Below are 26452 nucleotides of genomic sequence, written 5' to 3' on the forward strand. Positions count from 1 at the left end.
AAACCAGGGATACAGGGACTTTGAAGGGCTCAATGTTTGGAAAGTCAGAGGAGGAAGAACTATAAAGACCAATTAAATTTCTCTTTTTTATGATGGTAGAAGTGGAGATAACTTTTAGGAAGAAGAATATTGTCAATTGTCAGCATAGTACTAAGTATCTTGGATTCACCTATCCTCAACTGGACAGCAGTTGGGGTGAAAAGGAAGTAATAGGGAAGGCAGGAGGATGTGTTTGGACCAGTAGCAGATAGTGCAACCAACAGGTAGGTAACAGGATTAAATCACAGCAAAATGTGCCAAGTCCCCCTACAATTAATTTGGATTTAATTATTGCTTATGTTATTAGCAACATGCATAGGTACAGTCTATATATTGCCATAACTGAAGCCAGAAAATTTATAGAGTGGAAAATAATTCTACACCAGTTAAATAAAATCTCTATATTTGTAATCCTTATAACCCTTATCTAAGTAATAAACACAGTTATACTCTAGAAAAATAGTAGATGTGCAACTAATGAGCTACACTCAATGGAAATCTGTCTCAAGGAGCTAAGTTCTAGTGGGTTCCTGAATTCTTCATTAGGAATTAAGTAGAACATTTCATTAAACCAGACATATAAGAATCTGATCAGTTTTTAATTTTCAAGATTAATAGTTTTATCTTAAGTTATAGTAGCTGAAGATTACTAAATACACAACTACTGTTGGACTATCTACCCTATAACAAAGCCTATGCATTTACCATAATTGTACAGCAGTGCTCTGGTATAAATAGATGTTACACTATAAAAACTGCTAAAAATTTGAAATGGAAATACATAAACATTAAGAGGTAAGCCTTACAGAGATGAAAATGGGAAGTTAGAGTTACCAAATAACATATCAAGAAATAATTAAAGAATTGCCTATTATTTAATGCATACATTGTGAACTTCCTTTCAGTTTTGATTGTTATTCACACCAAAACATAAGTTTTGATGCTTCTTGAAGCTTTAAGCTCCAAACTCATGCTTCCATCAAGTTGAGTTCATTCTAGTTTGAATAAAGATTCTATTACTACCCAAGGAACACTAGTGCTGAATACAACATTTAATTAAGAGTTGTCAGGTCCAGGCAAATTCATATATAGATATTTATATATTAAAAGAATACTTTTTTTCCTCTCATAGGAATAATAATTATTCTATCAATAGTCACCTTGTGGTTGACGACTTGGATGATATATCTGAAGATCAAATGGCTGAGCACTTGTTTTTTGTATGACACTGACATTTTGGCCAGTCCATTTATTGGCTTTTGCAAGCGTATTGGTCCGCCAATCTGTCCAATATACTTCACTCCCATACAAAGAAACAGCAAAAGGGTGAGAAAGATATTCATGACCCCGTATAATCTCTATCATGCTGGTTCCATCATATAGTGCAGAATAAATGGCATCCGATCTGCAAGATAACCCCAAATTTAAGATTACATAAAATTAAAATAAAAATCACACAACCATTATGACATTGGTGCAAAATGTATAAAAACCTTGCTCTTACATACTGGTAAAACCTAGGAATGTTTACAGTGCAATCATTAACTTTAGAGATGATTTAGTTCACATTATTAACTCAACTCGGGATATGAAATACTGGTTTGCTTGTATACTACTTTAAAATTCAAATTTACCTCCATGCTGTGAAAATACAGCAGGAAAATCAGTTTCCATTCAGATGAACTTACAGAAAGAATAATGAAATAGCTTGGGTTTCCGATGTATAAGTGTCAGGGAGGACAAATGGGTGACTGCTCTCCAAGGCCCAGGGAGCCAAGAGCCATGGATGATCCCACAGCTGGCAGGGCAGAGGCTTCGCTGTCCAGGGCCACATCCCACTGCCCCGAGCGAGGCGAGCAGAGCAGGCCCCAGGGCTGGCAGCCAGGTTCACCCAAGACTTCAAATCACCAGAAAAGTTTGTGTTGACAAGACAGGGTCAGGCCAGGAAGCCAGGCGGTGGGGTGGGGTCTGGCCCAACAGGGCCCGTGGCCAGGCATTGCTGTGGCTGGGCTGGAGACTGGTGCTCCAGTGGCATCCACAGGCAGGGGTTGAGCTGAAATGGGCTCCTGGGACCATGGGCAGGGTGTGTGAGGGAAGGTGCCTGAGAAGCCTGGTCAGGGCCATTAAAATCTGCTGGCACAAACCATGAAGAAGACATTATGTATAACAGTAACGCAATTACAGCAATGTACATGCTGTGCATTTGCACACAAGACTCTTTATGTACATAATGTACATAACTGCATTCCACTTACAATGTAGTTCACATTTCTGTATGTAAGAATAAGAATTTATAAACGGATTAGAATACTGTTATCACATCACCTGGCATCAGTCCATACTATTCTTTTTTCAAAGTGATCTACAGTAAGGCCATTAGGCCAGGCTCCAGTATCCATATCTTTATATATGATCTTTCTTTCTGCTCCACTCATGGAAGCGGATTCAATGCGAGGAAAATTTGCATCCCAGTCTGTCCAAAACAGAATTCTAATGAGAGAAAAAGGAAAAGAAAAGAGATATAAGAAAACATTAAAGCATGAAGAATAAACTGAAATGTTTCAAGAAGACAATAGTTGGAAAAAAGTTCAAACATTCACGTTTTAAAGGAAAGGAATAAACATAAATTAATTTGGGCAATTATATCAATTCCTTGAGGTAACAGGGAGGTAATATTTCATTATTAGTGTTAGAGCAATCATGAAACTCAAGAAGGTTTTTGAAAACTTGAAGTTTAATAGCATTCCCTTCTTCATTTCCATTAATACAAGTAACATCTTGTCTTGTCTTCCTTCCATAATTAGAAACCCAGCTCATTAAAAAAATTTATAATGAGACCCTTTGAAAGCAATCCACAGATTAGGAGGATGGGGAGGGGAGAAAGGGAAGAAAGGTGATTTAAGGGAGCAGGGATTAAGAACAGGCTGAAGTAGAGATTTCCATTTATTATTAAGAGCGTTCCAACAAAGACCTCTAGATTTTGGTATGTCACTAACGAATTTTATACAGATTAGTCTTGCTAAGAAAACTGAAAAGATGTGTTGAATGTTAGGCTCCCTCAGTTATGTGCTATCTCTAATTTTTTTCCGATAAGGTGAGCTTTCACCTGTATAACCAAAGACGTTTCTTGTTAAGTAACATAAGTAGTGTCACCAAAAGGCCAAGAATTCACTCTAACTGTTCTTAGCTTATTAAGTTTTCAACAACACACATTTTTTTTTTATTTGTTAAAGGAACAGAATACCTTTGATAAGAAAACTTTTAATTAGTTGTAAAAAGCTAACTGCATAGAGTCAGACTGTAACAAAACTTTTGACAAGCAACATTGGACAGCTTCAGTTCTGAACATATATTCTAATAAGGCCTCTCCATTTAGTGCCTGTGAACAGTAGTACAAACTATATTTAAATAGCGAGGGATAAGGGTATAAAAAGGCCTGTCTTTCTACCAAATCCCATTTCTCTCTCTGGGTGAGGGTCTCCACTCAGTGTGTGCGCTGTGTGTACAGACAGCTGCGTGCCAGCGGCTGGAGCCAGATGACAGGTCACAGGGCTGGTACTTCAGGGGTGCCAGCAACTGGAGTGAGTGCGGGTGCGTGTGTCAGCGTGTGAGCGCTGCCAAGGCGAAGCCAGACTAACTGGGGAGCGCGAGGAGTGGCTTGGCAGCCAGATGGACATGTGCCCCTCTGGGTGCAAGGCACCTGGAGGGAGCTGGCTACCAGAGGGACCAGGGGGCCAGGCCATCTGCCAGAGAGACCGTGAGGTCTGGGGCCTGTCAGAGACCCCCATTTGTATGTGTGTGTGTTGTGTGCACCTCTAGGGACAGCCAGGATCCGGGGCTAGCTGCTGGACCAACAGGGCAGGAGGAGGTGCCCACACCTGGCTACAGCAGTGTGTGTGATGGGATCCTTACCTGCAGCTGGGGGGGCCTGCAGCCTCAGGGGCTCATACATCCTTGAGCCAGCAGCTGGGCAGCCCAGCGATCCCAGGCCTGGCTGTCTAAACCCAGCTACTGGAGGAACCCACATTATACATACATATAATAAACATATATACATACAGACAGACACTGAATTACTCGAGTGTGTCCAAAGGAGGGCAATGAAGCTGGTGAAGGGTCTGGAGCACATGTCGTACGAGGAGCGGCTGAGGGAACTGGGGGTGTTTAGTCTGGAGAAGAGGAGGCTGAGGGGAGACCTCATCACCCTCTACAACTACCTGAAAGGAGGGTGCAGAGAGCTGGGGATGAGTCTCTTGAACCAAGGAACAAGCAATAGGACAAGAGGGAATGGCTTCAAGTTGCACCAGGGCAGGGTTAGACTGGCTCTTAGGAAGTATTTCTTTCCAGAAGGGGTTGTTGGGTGTTGGAATGGGCTGCCCAGGGCAGGGGTGAAGTCCCCACCCCTGGAGAGGTTGAAGAGTCAGGTTGACCCAGCGCTGAGGGATCTGGTGGAGTTGGGAACGGTCAGTGTGAGGTTAATGGTTGGACTGCAGGAGCTTCAAGGTCTTTTCCAACCTTGATGATTCTGTGATATATATATATTTCCCACTAAAAGATCTTCATCCTTAACAGCCAGAGTGGTTAACAGGATGAGATCATCAGTGCAGTTTGTCTCAGTGTTGAATTTCTGCCTGTGTAGACCTATGTTGTCACACATGCGTTTATGTATATATGTTTATTTATACGTGCATCTGTGAGTATGCGGACTGAGAATACATGCTCAGACTCGCTGCAGGTTGGAATGGAGCTATGGCAGCTGCACCTCCATTGGGATAAACGCCTAACAAAACCATCTACTATGAATCAGTGTTTGTTTATTCATATTTATTTCTTAAAAGACTGAGGAGCTGTTCCCATCTATGTTCAAAGATTTTATTCTTTCCTTACTTCTAACAAAATGTAGCATACAATTGCTTCTAGCTTTTCAAAAGGCAGATTAAGCCTTCAGTTTCAGGAAGAGTGGTGATTTGATTTTTTTTCCTCCCAACCATTTAATTTGAAAAACTTATCTGCCAATTCTTCTGCCAACAGGATGCCTCTTTAAAGATCTCTATAGATAAGTGATGCACTCTGTAAATAAGCTTTCTAGCATCTGAATCGAGACAACAGCGCCCTTGCTCACTAAAGCATGTACTTCCCAATTCAGAATTTAGGTCCCAGAGGGACCTCAGGTCCTAGAAACTGCGACCTTTATCTACTTTTATTTTTATTTCCACAGCTGTATTTCTGAAATAAATTCAGTGAAGACACATGATAGATCATAGCAATCTCCTAAACAAAATTAAAATATTACCCTTTTTGGCCACATTTAATTTCTGGGTTGTTTTTTTTTCTTCTCTCTGAAAGAACAATTATGAGAGGAGGATGTGGCTGTTGACCATTACCTTTTGGCCTAAGAGGATCCAGCAACACACAATACTGGGTAGTGAGGTTTCTGTAGTAAGTTTGCAATTGCATATAGCCTCAAAACACTGCTCTAACTCCAAGAACCAAAATTTTTGTAGTAGTACACTGAATTTCAAAACAGAATCAGAACTGACACCTGGCTCAACAGGGAGTTAAGGGTTCCATGAACAGTTCTATTTCCCTTCCAGATTTGTCTATTGAAGTAAAAATTAATATAAATGATGTGTATGAGTCATTTTTGGTCAGATAAAAAATGAAAGGCTAATTTTAAGAGGAAGCAAAAATATTCTAAGCAAAGTTTTAATGTTGGTGGGTTTTCTTACTGTGAAGATTTTAAAATGGAATTGTGAAATACATTAGTATGTTTGATGATAGCTAAAATTACACTTTATGGAAAAACAGTTTCTATTTTGTTAGCATATTACCAAAATCAGGGAATATTTTAATTTAAGCATACTTTTTTTAAACACCAAGTTTGGGCCTGTTTTAATTAATATTTTGCTTGATATTATAAAAACATTCTAATATTTATTAGAAACAATTATGACAGGCATTAGATAAAATACATACTTATGGTAGTAGGCTGTATCTACTGCACTCGGTTGCTTATGATTAATAATATTCCAGTTTATAGCATATCCCTTATCAATAGGTAGAAAACTTACTGACAGAAGTTGGCAAGCATTATCTCCACTTTAAAGATGGAGAACCAGACACAAAAGGTGGGATTTACTTCACTCAACTTTTAGTCTTCCAGTAATGTCTAAACTATACTTTTATAGTCCCACCAAAAAATCAGTCTCTAAGCGAGATGAATCACCTTGGCAATACCTAAATCTGTTCATTAACCACACAGGAAGGTTAGACCAGAAGCTCCAGTTACCATCATCCACATTAAAAAAATTAAATGAAACAATCACATAGCAAGAGAAGTAATTTACCAACTAGATCCCTATATTTCCCAACTTTCCTTTTCTTAACCCTTTTCACTGGGGCAAAATACACTAATAATGGATTGTGTTTCATTCAAAATATACTATCAAGGACTATTAAAGATAACTTGGGAACTATAACACACAGCAAAAACTGAAATCAAACAATTTCATATTTAAACCTCTATCTTTAAAGTACTTTGCAACATGAAAAAGCAATCTCTATAATTACCCATATCTGGGATCCAAAGCAATAGCCCTCGGATGTTCCATAGCTCCTGCTATTAATGTTGTTCTCAAAGTGCCATCTAGTTTTGCTACTTCAATTTGGTCCAAATTGCTGTCTATCCAGTAGATGTTTCCTGCAATCCAATCTACAGTAAGACCTTCAGGTGTGGCCAGACCATGTTGTACTACCACCTCAATGGCACTAACACCTTAAAAAAGAAAGGGGGAGGAAAAAAAGAGTCTTAAAGGATAAATTATAGAGTCTGATATAAGGAATATGCATATACAAGTCTATCATATGCTCTTGGAGTGAATTCTTGATTAATTTGACAGATGATAATACTTGTTCCACCTTCTATTTTTTTATTTACAAATGTGATAGACTGTTGTAAATAAATACACTTTTGGAAGTTATCCAAATAAACTTCATTTCACAGTAACAGAAATTTTTAGTTCTCTGATGCTTTAGTAAATAAAGTTCTGAAACTTTTTCAAAAGCTCAGATATCACATGCAGAACAATACAGGAGATGTACATGTGCCCTGTTACCAGCGACCTCTTCTGCAGCATCTGTGAAGGACATGCTCATGCATTGCCTCCCAGTGACTAGACATATTAGACAAAAATCATGCAGCTCTATTTCAGTTTTTTCTCAATCAGAAAAAGAGAAAACTGAAAGATTGTGATGAAGACAGAAATCAGAAGGAGAAAGCTGTTTAGACTAAACACTTTGAAAAGCTCTACAATTCATACTGTCACTCTTTACTAGCAGCTCTTCCCAACAAATACTTCATCTGGAAGGTCTCAAAATTTTTCACACAAAGGGAAACTACAGAAGCACTCTGCTAGCCCTCAGAACTTCCAGGAAGGCACAGTAATTTTTGCAGATGCAAGGCAGTTCTTGACAGCTGCAAGACTGAGGGAGTAAGTGGTTTGTTTTGTGTTTTTTTGTTTGTTTTTTTTTTTTTTTGTTTGTTTGTTTTTTTTTTTTAAATACAGCACAAAATTTACTTGGATTCTGGTATACTGTGATAATAATAGAGAGTGATGACAACAGACTACCTTACTGGTTTCATACAAACACCCTAACCATTAATGAAAAGTAGCAAGTCTTTGGCTGTCTTTACATACTTATCAGTGTAGGATATTACTTCCCTGGTCTACTAAGGAGAAGAAAAAACCCCAGAAAACAAAAACCAAACATGTCAGAGAACATACACATGAATGCATATATGAACTTCTACAGAAGCAAGTAAAACATGTTTATGCCTGTTAGCTCATGCAGGAATGAAAGCACCTGAATATATACTTCAACAAAGAACATTTTGTAGAAACACTTTTGTATAGGTTATGAGATTATATTGAGTTATAGGCTATAATTATGTCACCAGGACAAAGAACAAGTCTTTCTGAATGCTATAAAATTATGAAGCAAAATCTTTCATCTAGTGAGAGCAGATAATTTATCAGACATCTGATAAATTCTTATACTTTTTAATAAGGAGAAGGTAAATTACAAAAAATGAACAAAATCAATATTGCATTCAATGGACCAGAAAGAAATATCAGCCCTTTGCATTTGCTGTTTTTTTCCCCCTCTAGCCTATTACAAAAGGAAACTTCTGTAACAAAAAGTCTTCTTCTAACTCTACCTCAAGTACGATTTAGATATACACCTTTTTAAAGGCAGAATGCCATCATAAATTCTGTTTCTGTGAATGGTAGCTCAGTTACGATTTATCGGGACTAACACTCTGTAACTGCAGTTGTTCTTACTGTTAAGAAATTAAAGATTAAATTCATACCTCCAGTATCAGAGAGCTTGCCTCTGTAAATTTTGTCCTCTACCACATCTGTCCAGTACAGTAAACTCTGACTGAAATGAAAATCAAGTGCTATGGTATTTCTTAAACCAGGAACTAAGAGGCTGTAGTCACGTTTGTGAAGATCAATTTTTCTGATCTCATGTCGAATAGAAAAAATTATGAAAGCCTCAAATGGATCTGGAAGCAGAACATAATACATTTCAAAAGAATAATAAAAAAGATATTGTTACATATTGATATTAACAACAGGAGGAATAAGAACAACAGAATATTTTATCAGGAGACAGATGATTAAAACAATTCATCTTCTGATAAGGAGCCTTTCAAATACATTTTTAGTCCCACAGACTTCTCACTTCTCCCTTCCAGCATTATCTTCGATCACAACTAGAGATATTAAACAATTAATTTGGGAATATCAAACTCAACTATTGAACCATGTTTTATAGTTCTACCACAAGGAGTCCATAATTAGATCTTTAAGCATGTTACCAAAATTAAAATCTGTTTTCTCAAAAGTTTCAGAAAAATTAATCCATTAAATATACATTGTTTCATATGCCAGTTAGTCAAAACAGTTTACTAAAATATAAATAAGGTACTTTTTGAATATATATAATGTACCTTCTGTTTTCAACTGATGTGCCAAAAGAAACACCTCATCCCAAACTATCAAGCATGGAAATGAACATTTTATATGCTTACTGATAGACCCTATGAGAAATCCAACTACCACTAAAGTTCCCCTTCCTTCGTTATTCAATTAACGTTAGATTATCTGTGCCTGTGAGTTTATATCAAATTATATAGAAGTATCTTTAAGCGCTGTCTGCATAGGTCAACCATATATATAAAATTGATTTTTTTTTTACTACATATTATATATATTTTAGATTAGGAAAAGTTTTCCAACAAGTAGCTGTGTTAAAAAAACAAACAAGACAGACAAAAATTGGATTCTGTAAAATGTTGAATCAACTTGGTATATTCAATTCAAGAAACTGTTCAGTCCTTTTCTGTGGGAAAGTAGATAGCTTTATTCCCCCTGCCGCCCACCCAGTTTTGTCCTACAGTGGTTCCAATGTACACAAATGTACACAAGTGACACTGTGGTTTTTCTTTTCCATACAATTAAGCCACCATTTTATATAAAAGACAGATCATTGTTGGTTGATGGCAATAGGCAATATTGTAACGTTCTTCTAAAATATTCAAAGAAAAGGTTTCAGAAATTATCACCGAATAGAAAGGATACTTATATATCTCCTATCAAACAGATTAATTTCAGGTTCTTCTCTTGATAACCACTGCACATACAGATTACATTATCTATGATGTTTTAAGTTAATCAGGTACCTCAGTAGAGCTATGTTTCTGCTCTTGAAGTACTTGTTCATAGTCTGGCTTGGACTTTCCAAATGAGTCTCCTATTTGTTAAAGCAATGAATGACTTTCTGCAAAGCCAATTTTTCAAAGCTCTGTAGCAGTTAAATAATTTAATGAAGAACAAGATCTGTGACATTAGTAGCTACTTTACAAGTACCAGTTATCGGAACCTGAGAAACACTTTAATGGCACTTCCCAATTTCTGATAAATTGGCAGCTATTATGCAGGAGACCATACTGACAGGCTGGTTTTTAGGCAACTCCAGTGCATAAGAACACACATGATGGACTTAACCAGTAGCTTCTTTTATGTATCTCAGTAATTAATACCACAATGGAAAGAAAAAGAAACCTGATAAGTCTCTGCTATGTTGGATATTTTTTTCATTCAGCATAGAGGAAGTCTAGTTTAAGCTACATAACCTATGGCGCAAATTATCAAGCACACTGATGAAAAAGATTAGTGTTCAATGGGATCTTGACAAATTTAAGGTACAATACTATGAGAATGTAAATCAACAATGAGAAATTGGCAAGTAAATATGTGTAGGGAAAGTAATACCATTTTGTTTATTTGGACACTTTGATTTAAATGAGCAGGTCATATGCTGCTTTTTGTCCTGCTCTTTCTTACCCTTCCCATAACAATGCAAAGATGTAAATTCAGATCCTTGGTGATTGTGGCTGATATACAGTCAGGTCACAGATGTGATACAACATAAAGCAAAAGAATAATAGATATTGCAACAAACAAGAGACACTGCATCGCAGTGCAAAATTTCTCTGGAAAGAATTCAGAAAGCAGACAGAAACCAGTTTTACACAGGCTTCTCTACAGCAGTAATTATTGCCTGGCTGGTGGGCTGTGAGCCAGAGTCCAGCCACCACTCCGCTTTACATAATGTAGCAATCAATCACCACAGTCTGGATGACTGAAGCAGTCTAGAATTTTACTTACCACTGCCCGACTCCCCCTATTATTGTATGTATACTAAATACCACATTTCAAGGATAATAAGCTGCATAAAACTAAGTTGAAAAAATCTAGAAAATTAGATCAACAACGGCATGGCACTGTAAATAAAGTCAATTCAAGGTTTGCAATTGAAATAAATATGACATAACCCCTCCACTCCCTCCCCCTAAGCTTTGGTGAAAACAGTCTATAACACTGTTGCAGAGCATGGCTCAAAGAAGAATGTGAATCAGCTACAGGAATGCAAGAGGAAATCAGCAAGTGTTGCAAGAGATCTAGAAAGCATGGCCTGCAAGGAAAGAATAAACAATCTGGAATTGCTTAATCTAAAAAAAAAAAAAAAAAGGAACAAGATGATGAGTGAAAGTACATAAAAATCTCCAAAGACATAAAAGACTGATGAATTGAAATTGGGAAAAATCTTGGGTTTTATATAAATAACAAGTAGGCCAAGTATTAAAGGCTTACACTGGAGCAGGAAGACTCAGAAAGACTAGAAAAAAAAAAATCTTAAGGAGAGTGAGGCACTGAAACATCTCACCCCTGGGAAACTTGGAGTTCACCACTGAATGTTTCTTGAAAGCAGACAAACAGCAGCAGTATTAGATAGCCTTTGACTTTTCTTCCAACCTTATAATTCAATGACTCTATAAAATGAGCTATATTATACTGAATAAGAATTTTCATACTGAACTGAATAAATTTTATTTAAGGTTATGCTTCCATCACCCTACAAAGCAAAAAATCTGATGTTATTTTCCTACTTGATTCCTCTTATGGAAATTGAGAGCAAATACTCTTTATTTTACCAACCGATTAAGTATTTTCATAAAATCTCACCTTCACTCAATTCAATGTAATGCTTATTGATTTCATTCTTTAAAGCTTTTTTAAAAGAAAAGTAATTGATAATTTATTAGAGAAAAATCATACACTTCTCTACCTTTTAATCTCATGACTGCAGCAAGCTGTTTTACCACATAGGCAAAACATGATACAAACATAAAGCATGAACTACATTAAGAGTTGTAAGAAAAAATTCTGATAGAAGAAAACTGCCTAAACAACATACTCAAAAAAGACTGTAGAGAAAGAACAATGCTTCACCTTTTCCAGTGGTTTTAATTTCAGCATTTTTCCCCAAGAAATAATTTAACTGAAGCTTACTGTTTCATTGAAACTTACTGTAACAGCAGCACAGCAAGCAACCTACACAGTGTTTTTATGAAATTTACATCAAAGAAAAGTTACAGCTTCATAAAGAGTCCAAAAACCCACCTCATTAATAGTCTGACATTGCTCACAGAGGAATGGACTATCCTTTTTTTGTTTTGTTTTTTCCCCCCTTCATTTTAGTACTGAAAGCTATCTGGAAATTATAACACAATTGAATTTAAAACAAGGTAAACATAGAGACACATCATCCTCTTTTCCAAATAAATATATCTAGTGATATAAAAGAGTTCACACAGCTTAGAAAAGGTTGACAGTGATTTTTAACTGAATCTATACTAAGCTAAGTGTTTTAGAGTTCATATAACTTTTATTATACTAAATTCTGAAAGGCTGAATATAAACATGAAATATAAATATCTTTCACGAACAGGTTTTTTTTTTTTTCTGTATGCCTATTACCATCTAAAAGATTTCAGGTGTAATATATCATCACAACTTACTTTCAAATATGCTCCAAGAGAAACAAGGAAGAAGGGTATGAAAATATATAATTTATATTGACTTTCTATCTGAATAATGGAGCTCTGTAGCATACTTTTAGTTCAATCAATACAAATTAAAACGTGAATGAAACATTTAGTCTTTGGGAAGTCAGTAATGTAACAACATACATACCAGAACAGCAAAAAGCAAACTAAATGAAAACAAGACATATGGAAAGTGAAGAAACTCTGAAGGAGAAAAACACAACAAAACTAAACCCCTCAATAAATGAAGAGAAAATAAGCAGAAATAAGGGAGAAAGGGAAACTAAGACAATGAAAAACTAAAAAGAAAAGAATGGCTCAATTCAAGCAATTTGTTTCTATATAGTTATTCCATAACTCATTATATTTCTCTGATAATTCATTAGTTCCCTCTAACAAATACACTATTTGATTCTGATATGCCATAAAAAAACCAACACACATTACTGTATTTTCAGCATTCATATTCCCAAGAGATTGCTGATGGACACTCAAGTAAATATTTTTACAGTATTTTGAAAAAGTACTGCATACTAACTTTAGACATCATTGTTGTGTACTAGTGAAATCATAAAATCATAGAATGGTTTCAGTTGGAAGGGACCTTAAAGATCACCCAGTTCAAACCCCCCTGCCATGGGCAGGGACACCTTCCACTAGCCCAGGTTGCCCAAAGCCCCATCCAACCTGGCCTTGAACCCTTCCAGGGAGGGGGCAGCCACGGCTTCTCTGGGAAACCTGTGCCAGTGTCTCACCACCTTCACAGGGAAGAATTTCTTCCTTACAGCTAATCTAAATCTACCCTCTGCCAGTGTAAAACCATTACGCCCCATCCTATACCTACACACCCTGATCAAGAGTCCCCCCCATCTTTCCTGTAGCCCCTTTAAAAACTGGAAGGATGCTATAAGGTCTCCTTGGAGCCTTCTCTTCTCCAGGCTGAACACCCCCAACTCTCTCAGCCTGTCCTCACGGGGCAGGTGCTCCAGCCCCCTGAGCATCTTTGCGGCCTCCTCTGGACCCGCTTGAGCAGGCCCATGTCCTTCTGATGTTGGTGCCCCCAGAGCTGGACACAGCACTGCAGGGGGGGTGTCTCACAAGAGCAGAGTAGATGGGGAGAATCCCCCCCCCTCCCCTCGACCTGCTGGTCACACTGCTCTTGATGCAGCCCAGGACATGGTTGGCTTTCAGGGCTGTGAGTGCACATTGCTGGCTCACAGTCATTTTTCCATCCACTAATACCCCCAAGTCCTTCTCCGCAGGGCTGCTCTCAATCCACTCATGACCCAGCCTGGATTTGTGTTTGGGATTGCCCTGACCCATGTGCAGGACCTTGCACTTGGCCTTGTTGAACTCCATGAGGATTGCACGGTCCCACCTCTCCAGCCTGTCCAGGTCCGTCTGGATGGCACATCCCTTCCCTCCAGCGTGTTGATGGCAGCACACAGCTCGGTGTCATCAGCAAACTTGCTGAGGGTGCACTCGATCCCACTGTCCATGTCGCCAACAAAGATGTTAAACAGCACCAGTCACAACACCAACCCCTGAGGAACACCACTCATCACTGCTCTCCACTTGGACATCGAGGTGTTGACCGCAACCCTTTGAGTGCGACCACTCAGCCAATTCCTTATCCCCTGAGTGGTCCAGCCATCAGCTCCATGTCTCTCCAATTTAGACACAAGGATGTTGTGCAGGACAGTGTCACATGCTTTGCACCAGTCCAGGTAGATGACATCAGTTGCTCTTCCTTTATCCACCAGCACTGTACCCAGTTGTAGAAAGCCACCAAATTTGTCAGGCATGATTTGCCCTTAGGGAAGCCATGCTGGCTGTCACAAATCACCTCTTTATTTTCCATGTGTCCTGGAATAGTTTTCCAGGAGGATCTGCTCCATGATCTTGCCAGGCACAGATGTGAGACCGTCTGGACTGTAGCTCCCTGGGTCTTCCTTTTTTCCCTTTTTAAAAATGGGGGTTATGTTTCCCCTTTTCCTGTCAGCAGGAACTTCACCTGACTGCCAAGACTTCTCAAATATGATGGACAGTGGCAGAGCCACTTCATCTGTCAGGTCCCTCAGGACCCACAGATGCATCTCATCAGGTCCCATGGACTTGTGCACCTTCAGGTTCCTTAGACAGTCATGAACCTGATCTTGCCTTCTGCAACATGGGTGGTGTGGCTGGAGCACTTGCCAATGCAGACCGAGGCAAAGAAGTTAAGAATCTCAGCCTTCTCCATATCCCAGGTGACCAGGTCTCCCATTTCCTTCTGGAGAGGGCTCACATTTTCCCTAATCTTCCTTTTATCACTGGCATACCTACAGAAGCTTTTCTTGTTGCACTTGACATCCCTGGCCAGATTTAATTCTCTCAGGGCTTTGGCTCTCCTAACCTGACCCCTGACTGCTCACAGTTTCTCTGTATTCCTCCCAGGCTACCTGTCCTTGCTTTCACCCTCTGTAGGCTTCCTTTTTGTGTTTGAGCTTGTCCAGGAGCTCCTTGTTCATCCAAGCAGGCCTTCTGGTGTTTTTGGCTGACTTCCTCTTTGTTGGGATCCATCACTCCTGAGCTTGGAGGAGGTGATCCTTGAACATTAACCAGCTTTCTTGGGCCCCTCTTCCCTCCAGAGCTTTATCCCATGGTACTCTGCCAAGCAGATCCCTGAAGAGGCCAAAGTCTGCTCTCTTCAAGTCCAGGGTAGTGAGCTTGTTGCACACCCTCCTTGCTGCCCTACGGATCTTGAACTCCACCATTTCATGGTGACTGCAGCCAAGGCTGTCTTGAGCTTCATATTCCCCACAAGCACCTCCTTGTTGGTGAGAACAAGGTCCAGCATAGCACCTCTCCTCTTTGGCTCCTCTATCACTTGGAGAAGGAAGTTATCATCAACAGCCCTGATGTGTTATCCCTCCAACAGATATCGGGGTGGTTGAAGTCCCCCATGAGGACCAGGGCTTGTGAATATGAGGCTCCTCCTGTCTGTCTATGGAGGGCCTCATCCACTTGGTCTTCCTGGTCAGGTCTGTAGCAGAATCCCACTACAACGTCTCCTATCCCTGTCCTCCCTTGAATCCTGATCCATAAGCTCTCGGTCGGCTCCTCATCGATCCCCAGGCAGAGCTCCGTGCACTCCAGTTGGTCACTGACATAGAGAGTGACCCCCACTCTTTGTCTCCCCTGCCTGTCCTTCCTGAAGAGCCGGTATCCATCCATTCCAACACTCCAGTCATAGGAGCCATCCCACCACGTCCCCATGATGTCAAGAAGATTGTACATTTGACTGTATATAGGAAAGTGCTATTTTAGATAGAAAAAATAAAAAATGTAGCTAAGGGCAAGGTAATAATTTTCCTCTGAGTTTTTTTTTTCTCCTGGAAAAAGGATTATTACTTACTGCTCTAATATAATACGCACCTACTCCCAATTCAAGGCATTTTAAATCACTATGGCTGTTCTAAGAATTACTTTATACCAACTGGTATTATATTGAAGAAGCAGTTTGGCATTTGGGGGACTGTTTATCTTCAAGATCACTTTGAACTCTATTTGTAATAGTATAAAATAAAGAAGCTTTCATGTAATACTCATTTAAGATCTCATGCACAGAGACGTAAATGGTATGGACATTTGCAGGCTAAAAGATTCACAAATGAGACCAAAATTGGCTTGCTTTACTAAAACGTTGCTCACAGTCAACAACTAAAGTATCAGAGGATCTGTCCTTCAGAGTATTTATCATGTCTTTCAAATGAAGTAAACTGAAAGGGACCAAGATCATTAGTGACTATAAAAGCGTGTGTCCTATTTAATATGGAATAATTGTGTTGCAGCTTTGATGGCATTAGGATAATATCTTTATGGTTTATAAAGAAAGGTATAATTTTTCTTTATACCAGCTGATATCACCGGTCTCAGATCATATATTTAATATTACATTCTTAGAGAAAATCTATAAAAATCAATTTGTAACTTCAGATTCTTACCAACATCAGTAAACATTAAGCAGAAATCTCATGGGCTTAAGAAAAACTGAGAAACTAGTCTCATTTTTCAGCACAAGTGAGTATATTTCGGTTTTGGGGTTTTTTTGTGTTTTTTTTTTTTTTTCTTAGCTTCCAAATACTGGCAATTTCTATTTGCTTTAATTTTTTTTTTTTTTTAAGCTTTCCTCCACCAAGTTACCAACACTGTCTTTAATGTTTTTAATTCTTTCCTTTCTGTAATTCAGTAATAATGCATTTTTTGAATTACTGAAAATGTCCATAATAAAACAAATCAGATTGATCAAAAGTCAATGGGAATAAGAATAACATAGTGACATAAAGTAAGAATTTATAGCAATAAAGTTCAGATATACAAAACCACAGTAATATGCCAGTGAAACATGATTTGACTGTCTACTATCAGCATAGCTCAGTAACGTCTGAACAACATACCTTCCTGATCTCATACTGTAGTAGTAACTATTTACATATGACAGTAACAATTATGGAGACACATAGACTCAATTTGGAGATCATTCTGGTAATTATAACAACAGTTATTCCAGACTGATTAATTTAAACCACATTGTTAATGAATTAAAAAAATAGCTCGAAGGCAAGATGTGTTATTCATCAGCATTTGTGAAAAGCACTTTAAGAGAACATCCGTGATATAAAACTAAATTTTAATTATTCATTGTTTTGCAAAGGAAAACATTATTTTTATTACATTCAATAGATATTTTGACCATAAGTTATGGGTTTCATTACTACTGTAACGAAGGTCTAAAATGTTGTGCAAATTAGCTCAAACATTGTCAAAAGAGAAAGATTAGAATTTTCTTTTTCGGAAATATGGACCATTAAGTTAACTGCCAACTACTAAATTATTTCAGGTGACTAGCAATAGGAAACTCGGGCTTTTATTTCTAGCTTACTGTTTCAGGTTTTTTTTCATGTGAATCATCTGAGAAAATGCTGAGTACCCGGAATAAATCAAGAATATCTTCATCATGGTATCTACTGAATCATGAAATACCCAAATAAGTGATAGACAGTTTGGGAGATATTTCTACTCAGAATTGGTAAGAGACTATTAAAGAATAAAAATAATAAAGAATAAAAATATCAGAGAATCATAAACTGAAATTTTGAAAATCTAGACAACTAAATCAATGTGACTTTTAACTCCCTAGAGGGCAGGTAAAGAAATGAAGACAGTTGATATTGTATATACATGTTTGTATTTTACACGCTACACTGCACTTGAAAAAAAGACACCCCTAACACAATTTCTAAATTATGCTTCACTACATATCAAAAGTGAATGAGGGGAATGCATTCCCCTCTCCTGCTTCAGTTTATGTTGGCTTTCTTGATTAGTGACCTGAACAGGCTTCCTGATGTCCAAAAACAAGTACTAGAATGTCATAGGTGAAAAAAAAAAAAGCTTAAATTGTGCAATGCCAACAGGCAGCAGATAATTGACTATGTGTGTCCATGCACGTTCAAAGTAATACATTGATCAGCATCATGTTGTCAGATTGATCCATTTCCTCAAAATACATAATAAATTCTCCATATTCCACACATATATACACACATATATGTATATCCTCTGCATTGTAAATATACATAAAAACTATAAAACTTCAAACAACTTAAAAATTATTTGGTATTAGCATTCTTAGAAAGTCTTATAAGCAATGAACTAATATTGCAATACCCCTTCATCCTGCATTAAGAATAGTGACAGCCTTAATAAATTCTTCAGATTATCAGCCCCACATTTGGATAATCCGAGCCTATATTTCGTATTTAAAAAAAGGAACTAGCCTCTCCCTAAATGGACATAACAGCTATTAACATCTGGAATACTGAAAATACACTGAATTTCAACTTACCAGTACTAACACAATTTTCTCCATCCTTACTGAGCTTCCAGCCTTCATAACATGAGCACTTGACAGTATTTTTATGCTGTTCACATACTTGACTACACTTAAGGTGCTTGGTACAGTAATCCATAATCTCACAAGTTTTGTTGTCTATAGTAAGACTGAATCCTGCAGGGCAGGAGCACACAATTCTTCCTCCAGGAACCACAGAACATTGATGGCTACATCCACCATTGTTAAGTGAGCATTCATCTGAAAAAACATGGAAAAAAACCCCAAACAACATTAAAGGCTGCAAGGGCTGCCAGTTATATTGTGTGTTCTTAAAGTCACCAGGCCAACTAAAACACATAAAAGGCCTCTAAGAAGCACAAAGTGAATTTTACATTTGCTAAACAGCTTTCTATATTTAATTTTAAAATTATCTAATTTGGAAGTATTCAGCATGGCAGCTTTACTGCAACCTTTCAAGATTTTAGCATGGCAGATGTACAACGTATGTATATTTTCAGACTTTCATGCATATTATTTCATTAATAATTAAGGAATGTCCATACAGAGTCAGTCCAGAGACCATTATACCTCAACCATCTTCAACCAAGAGCTGCTGCACAGAGAAATAAGCATACTTCGATGATTTGCATAGCTCAGCTAAATGAATTGAAGGTGATTTGTGAAACCTTTAAAGCATCTGAATTAAAAGCATGGTAATTGCGTCTAAAAAATTCTGTGACCTCTGGAGCAAAAAAGCATAGAACTACTTCTTACCTCATAGTACTGCTGATATCCAGGGAATCAACGGGAGGGCCAGACTGGTCCATTGTTGCACTAGAAACTAGGCTTCACTGGGTTTTGTTTTAAATCTATTTGTGTCTTTTAGTTATTTTGTTTGATTCTAACAAGTCTCTGAAAGCTTTACTCACTTGTGATAAAATGTATAAAACAACAGTTTTCTACAGAAGAATTATTTCCTTCCCGCTTAAAAAAAAACCCCAAACCCCCCTCTAAGAGTCCTTTGTTCATATTTAAAGTTTGGGTTTTTTGTGGCTTTTTTTATCATGACAAAAAAGAATCAACCTCCTTAACGTGTCTAACATGGAAATGTGTTGCCCAACATCCCATATTTGTCCTTCCATTTATGCTTAGGTACATTTTAAAACTAAACAATTAACAACTGCTGAAATACCTGTTGACTAATAACACATCATCTAAAAGTTGCAACAACTGTTAGTTTGGCTCTGTACAGTATCCAACAGTGTATAGGTGTCATAATGAGCTACTACTATTAGGAAGATAATTGTCCAACCACAGAAATAGCATAAAGATAATATAAATGACCTTATGCTACAATTTCTTTCAACTGGAGTCTAGACAGCATGTGATTCATACATAGCTCTTAGATGACTTAGATCTACAACATAATCTTAATATATTCCAAAGTAACACTGAATTTAAGATCCCTCTTACAGTACAGTCTGCAGACCAACAGAGCAGGACAAGTGTAAAGATCTCTTTGCCATACCTTGCAGAAGCTGTTGACCTGCCAGGGAACTCTGCCTCCTACACTAAGCAACTGCGTGTAGCCCAGTGCAGGATCTCCAAGTAAAGATCCACCCTAGAGGGTGAAAATGCTTGCAAACATCTCCAAATGCTTTGTAACAGAATGCTGGAGATTGTAAAACTTTATGCAAAGCAAGGTCAGTGCAGACAGGCAAATTGTTGATATGATAAAAAGGAATTATAGAATTACCTAAATTGTTCCTACAAACCATGTTTCACTTCTTATCCCTAAACCATCACTACAGTACAATACTACTGCTGTAGTACTACAAGTTCTTTTAAAATCTATTCATTTTATCTTGTATTTTATAATAATTCAGCTAGGTTATCTGATATACTTCTGTCAGATTTATTAAAATTAGTTTTGCATATTTTTTACTGAATACAATTTTGCTGAGATAACCTACATTGTCTGACATGCCATGAAACCTTTTCAACACCACCATCAGGGAGATATCTTAACTCTTTCTAGTCATCCCAATGCATTTCTTCATGAAGTCCTACACAGCTACTGCCAGGATTCTACCAACTCAAGCTTTTCTAGTTAGAGAGAACTGCAAATTACCTGAAATCCTTTCATATATACCAGAGCCTTTTAAACTGTTTACCTCTAGGAGTATTTTAAGGGGTTAGGAAATGAAAGACTTACCTAAGGAACTATGTTTTCCCTTATTTGAAGAAAACTAATACTTCAAGCACAAATCAGTATGATTTAAATGAAGTAAAAATCCTGACATAGGCTACTGTGATAAAATTTCAGTAAGATTAACATGAAAACCGTTTTTTTTTTTTCAACAGGAAGTATTGTGACAGACAATATGAAGAATAATCAGGAAAAATGTGTCTAAAAAGTACCACAAAGATCGCCTTCATCAGATCCATCAGGACAATCTCTTCTCCCATTGCAGAGCTTCTCAGGCTGTAGGCAGATGGAGGTATCATTAGCACAAGGGTATTTTGGTGGTCCACACATATAGCCCTCGCAATTATCCTCATCAGACTGATCCTCACAATCAATATCGCCATCACATAGCCACGCTTTGCTAATGCATCTCCCTTGGAGGAAAGAGACAATAAACACAGGAAATCAGACCGGAAGAAAACCTTAGAAAAAGCCTTCAGTAACATTACACAGAATTTTTTTTTTAATTATGCTTTTCTATTAACAGTCTTTTCCTCTTAAATTAACAGAAAGAAACCAGCTCAGACTTGTACTCTGAAGCATCATCCACATCAGTGTTGACAGTCTAATTTTCCAAACAACATCAGTCCTAATTATTTCGGTGCTGAACAGAACTGCATACAGGTCACATCCTCATAATCTGTTAAATATTCCAAATTATACTAAACTTTTTTTTTTTTTTTTAGTTTCTGCATTTCTTCATCCCTCTTTCTTTATCTTCTACTGCAACAGCCACAGAAGCTCCATAGGAGCAATGTTTCGGTATATGGACTTTCTATTAGCCTGTATTTGAGAAACAAAAATCTTTCAAGGAAGTATACATAATACATTCCCAGATTATGTCAGATAACTTATCAACTTTTAGACAAAACATTACAGCAGATGAAATTTCTTACATGATTTCAGTTTTATCAAACCAGGGTTCAGATCATTTCCTTCACTCATCAAAAGGGGAAAAAAATTCCACTTTTGTGCTGACCATCAGTGTTTAGAGATGTAAGACAGTCTCTTGATTGAGAAAGGGGGTTTGATCTTTAGAAAACATACAGGTATTAAATTAGAATCACTGAAGCCAGGGATAGGTGAAAAATAACCAAGATTGTGAATGATACTACTTACAGGGGGGTGTGTGTGTACACTCCTGTTCCAAACTATTTTTCAACTCTCAAGCATAAACTTTTTACTTGCTAGCTATAACCAGCAGGGGCTAGTTGTAAATTTTGATAACACCTGGACTGAACAGAAGTGTCATGTACTTATTCTCTGATTAATAAAGAGACAGCAAGTAGAACCATGGGTTAGGAAGCTGATCTTGCACTGTGTTTCTCCCTATAAACTATTTAGGTAGAGAAAATCAGGCTGGAATGTGAAAGAAGATCCTGACAATGTCTGGATCTATTGCTGGTGGATGCCCAGGGACTGACTAGTGATGCCTGAGACCGGTAACTGCAAACTGTTGCACAGCAGGAACTGACACGACTTTCTGTCCAACTTTCCCAGTTTAGCAGCAGTCTTCCCAGTAGGAAATTAAGACTGATTATGACTTTGTGCGGGAAGCACACGAGTGACTGTGTGAAACAATCAACTAGGGTAAAACTCTAATATTGTTGGTTAATACACCTCAGTGTCAAATCTTCTACGGGCTTTGACTGTGTTGACCGTGATACGGTTCAATCTAAAACCACCTCAAAAGAGATTCCGTATTGCTGATGACACAACGTAGTAACTGTCCCTAACTGCATCTCTACTGTCTGCCATAATACAGTATCAGATTTCAATTTCCTTTAAAAGAAGCATTTACTTATGATTAGTGTAATGCTTTTTTGTTTGATATTTTAGTCTTGTTTCAACGGGAAGGGTGCTGATGTCCTCACAGAATGACAACAGGATAAAATACAGTGAAACAAGACCAATGAAAAAGATATATTTCTGCAGCACTCAAGGTAAATGTGAGACTTTTCACTTTTGGCGAAGAAAAGCAACAAGTGAAACTTCAGGATCATACTACAGTGAGTGTAATTTCAAACAACGGAACATAACTTTACCAGTGAAAAAATCACCTGGAAAACTTGAACAGGGAGTGGTTTCAATTAGAATGAAAAGTTTTCACCATTTTCTACACTGGTAAAAGTTCCAAATATCCTGCACTGAACAAACAGAATTGCATAGACACAAGGAAACAAGGTTTTATGCATGATATGTATGAAGTTTATCATTATGTGCAATCACAAGTCTTTCAAAAAAGTATCCATATTCTTTATTATCTTGAAATGATCATTGATTTTATATATTATTACAACACAGCAATAGAATGAGAGCTAATAAAAAATACTAACGTCAAGCAAACTAACCAGATCCCAAAGTAAATTGACGTTGCTTCTAGTAGAGCTCCTAATCTGTTTTTTAATCTTTTATACATACAAATGTTTATAGAGCAAATCAGTTTTCCTGCCTTTCTCTTACCTTAATGAAGATATGTTTTATAATAGAAGATTTATCTTCCACTATGATAGCTATGACATGTTCTTAAGTAAAATATACTTTCAAGGAATTAATCTTTGCCAAAATTCCAAAGAGATTAACTTAGTGAAGTATTATGACTGTCGTGAAATCATTACTTAAAATTCACTAAAGCATTTTTGCTTTATTGCCCCTCATTGAAACTTATATTTCTTGTTTCCAGGAAACTTTTCAGTTAAATTTTATCATAAATTAATTGCCTCAGTGGATATATCTGTTATTTTCCGTAGCGCTATTGTATAACACAGAAGAAACGTGTTAAGTAGTGAATCAGAAGTTGTGAAGCAACAAGTATGTGGGAAATCCTGATCCAAGTGCTTCTCCAACATTTTTTAGTTCCTACAATTATTAGCAAGTACAAGAGAATTAACTTTTTATACACTGTTCATTCTTTGTTGGGATACTGAGCCCATGAAGTTTTTTGACTGATTATATATTCAACTATAGAAAAATTACTTTGGAGGGGTGTTAATTGCATCCAGTTTCCTCTTATTTTTTACTGCCTAAAGCTGTAATGCCTTCCTAACCTATAGAATGGACTCAATCTCATTTCCATCAAAGTGAAATAACATTCTAATCTGACACATTTAACAAAATAATGTGGTGGCCACTGATCTTGTTTTTCTTGGAGAACACACCCAAGACATACTCTGAACTACACTGTTTCAAGAACATTTCTGGTATTTAAAAGGTTTTAGTAGAAAGCAGATGTTTATAAGTGTCTCCTGGATGAGACAGGAGAAAAAATTTCAGGGCCTAAAGACGACAGCTGTCACCACAGAAAACAATGACACCATGAACTGAGGATAAAACGGTACTGGAATAACAGATACGATTTTTTAGATTACTTGCTGTGGTGGCTTCTTTTTATTTAATGTCAACTGAATCTACCCCTCCAGTCAGGAATTTAATCATTCTGAACCATCATTATGTTCAGAAAGGTTATTAAAGTAGTTGTACAAGATGTGCAGCTCGAAAGATCTAAAAGTGAGGGAAGAAACAGAGCAGGCAGGAAACAAGTGGAAGCAACACTAGTAAACCCACCTTATGACCGAGACCCTTCCCACCTTAGCTTTGAATTCCTCCATGCGTCCCATTCTTATGCTCTTACTAAATCTTCCCTTTCTAAACTCCTCTCATGCCATAACTCTCCACAGTTACCCTTTCCTCTTCAACCCTCACAGAATCTGTAGGGCAGCCCTACCAATTTTTCATCATCTTCTCGAAGACTCTTCCTTCCCAGCCTTCCTCAGTATCAACATCTCTCCATTCTTCTCTACTTGTCACATACTTGCATTTTGACTCTTACACTCCCTATCCAGACAGTACTATTGTTGCTCTCAAAAGAAATCCTCCTTCTTCCCTCATCCTTTTTTTTCTTTCTAATATATTATTAACATGGGAGAAAAGAGAAGTATAAAATAATAGCCCACAGGGTAGCATTAAAAATGGTAAGATACAAAATTAACTGCTTCTTGAAAGAAATATAAGAAGCAGTAAGTATGACAAATATACCTTACAGTTCAGATCTACTGCTTACTAAACTGAAGTATTCATGGCTCTTTTGCATTTGTCTTCACAGAAGTACTGATTATGATCATTAGAGTAATTAGATGACTTTTAAAGTGAGATTGCACAGATTCTGCTCTTGGTCCAGTACTACTAACTGCAAAGCAGGGAGATGGAATAAAAAAAAGATAGATTTATGTAGTACATAAAACTGAGTTGAAGTATGTGCCGATAATTTTTGGAGGACAGAATCAGAATTTAAAATAGGAAGTTGGATCTTAATCTAATTTAGTCTAGTCTAATTTAAAAGAAGTCTAATTTAATTTAGAAGCAGAAAATAACTGGCTAGAAGCAGTCAAACAGTAGTCAGTCTCAAACAGGTAGTTACTGCATCTCATATTCTACCACTGCGCAAACTCTAGTATAATTTTTCATCACACCTCACCACAAACAACTGTGTGATGTTCTTGAAAAAATTAGAAATATCATTCTGAAATCTGTTAACTCAAGTGCCCTGAAGCATTTTGGCTGACTTTGGATACCGTGGTTCCAAGAACTACACAGGTTGGACAGCTCCGGTGAGACTTACAAAAATACTAAAGGTTTAAAAATATAAAATAAAAAAAAGACATGTGAGGGAAAAAACAAAGTATTTGTTTATTCAACAAAAGATGTGGTTAAGGAGACATATGACAGAAGTCTTTCAATATCCAAAAGATTTTTATACAGGTGAAAAGATGAAGACAGTCAACTAAGCTTGCAGCAGAGATTCAGATGACTTAGAAGGAAAAAATGTTTAACTATTAGACGCAAATTACTAAAGGGCTATCTACATAAGGTTTAGAATACCCTCTGTTGGACATTCTGAAGTGCGTATCAGAAAAGGGGCTGGATATGATGGGTTCTTGAGACCACATTAAGCAGAAAAATCACATTTGGCTGTAGGGTGACAAATGGTATAATTGTAACATGACACTCATGCCTGTGGCATTGTGACAGACTAAGCAGAGCCAGCAAGCACTACAGTAAAGAAAGACCCTGCAGCTACTATTTACAGCCATAAACCAAAAAAAGCAGTAAGGAAAAAAGTGGGCAGTAACATTTCACTATTACTCTTCTCACCAACTGTCATTTCCCTCAAAACATATTGACTGTTTCACTTACCCCCATACACACGTTCTTACCCAGACCCATCATATCCTGTATTAGGAAATAGGATGCCACCATCTAGCAATTTGTAAGTGGAGAATTAGCCAATTTCTCCTCATCTGAACAATTCTCATAAATGTGGAAGCCAGACAGTATTATTTCTTTAGAATAACCCACAGAGAAAATTACATTTATTCTGAAACCTAAAAGGATCGTGACACAAACTATTTCTCATAAAACTGTTACTACTCATTTGTCCCACCATGTGGAATTAAACTGAAGAGTATCTAAACAAAGATTTGCTTTTGCAGGTTCCTGTTCCTATGCATTACCAACATGCCTCCTCTGGAACAGCAGTTTTGCTCCTTCCAGGATTGATGGAAGGAAAATAGCGAAAGAAAAAAAATATGGACGAAACCATCACAACTGATTTCTGAAGTGATGTTTCCACGCAACAAACATGCATGATTCCATTTTCTCTAAATCAAAGCCATATACCCTTGAATTTAGCAAGTGGTTGATGAAAATAATTTTTTTTGCTGTATTTATATGTAGCAGCCAGAGAAGTCACATTTCATCCTCTAAACTGACTGAGATATTGCCCTCCCGGTGCACGACTGTAAACTCAGGTAAGTGTATAATGAGGCAGTGT

At 37.4% G+C, this 26452-nt stretch overlaps 1 protein-coding gene across 1 annotated transcript in view; it reads right to left on the reverse strand.

The window, feature by feature from the left end:
• LRP1B (LDL receptor related protein 1B) overlaps positions 1 to 26452 on the reverse strand; it is a 751404-nt gene that overhangs the window by 235537 nt on the left and 489415 nt on the right. The window contains exons 21-26 of the mRNA XM_074873779.1: positions 20796 to 20996; positions 18387 to 18632; positions 8411 to 8608; positions 6610 to 6814; positions 2365 to 2529; positions 1200 to 1444 (exon numbers count right to left, since the gene is read on the reverse strand). Coding sequence (XP_074729880.1) covers positions 1200 to 1444; positions 2365 to 2529; positions 6610 to 6814; positions 8411 to 8608; positions 18387 to 18632; positions 20796 to 20996 — 1260 coding nt within the window. The remainder of the gene's footprint in view (positions 1 to 1199; positions 1445 to 2364; positions 2530 to 6609; positions 6815 to 8410; positions 8609 to 18386; positions 18633 to 20795; positions 20997 to 26452) is intronic.

This window comes from Strix uralensis, chromosome 6 (assembly GCF_047716275.1).
Source record: "Strix uralensis isolate ZFMK-TIS-50842 chromosome 6, bStrUra1, whole genome shotgun sequence".
NCBI classification, from domain to species: Eukaryota; Metazoa; Chordata; class Aves; order Strigiformes; family Strigidae; genus Strix; species Strix uralensis.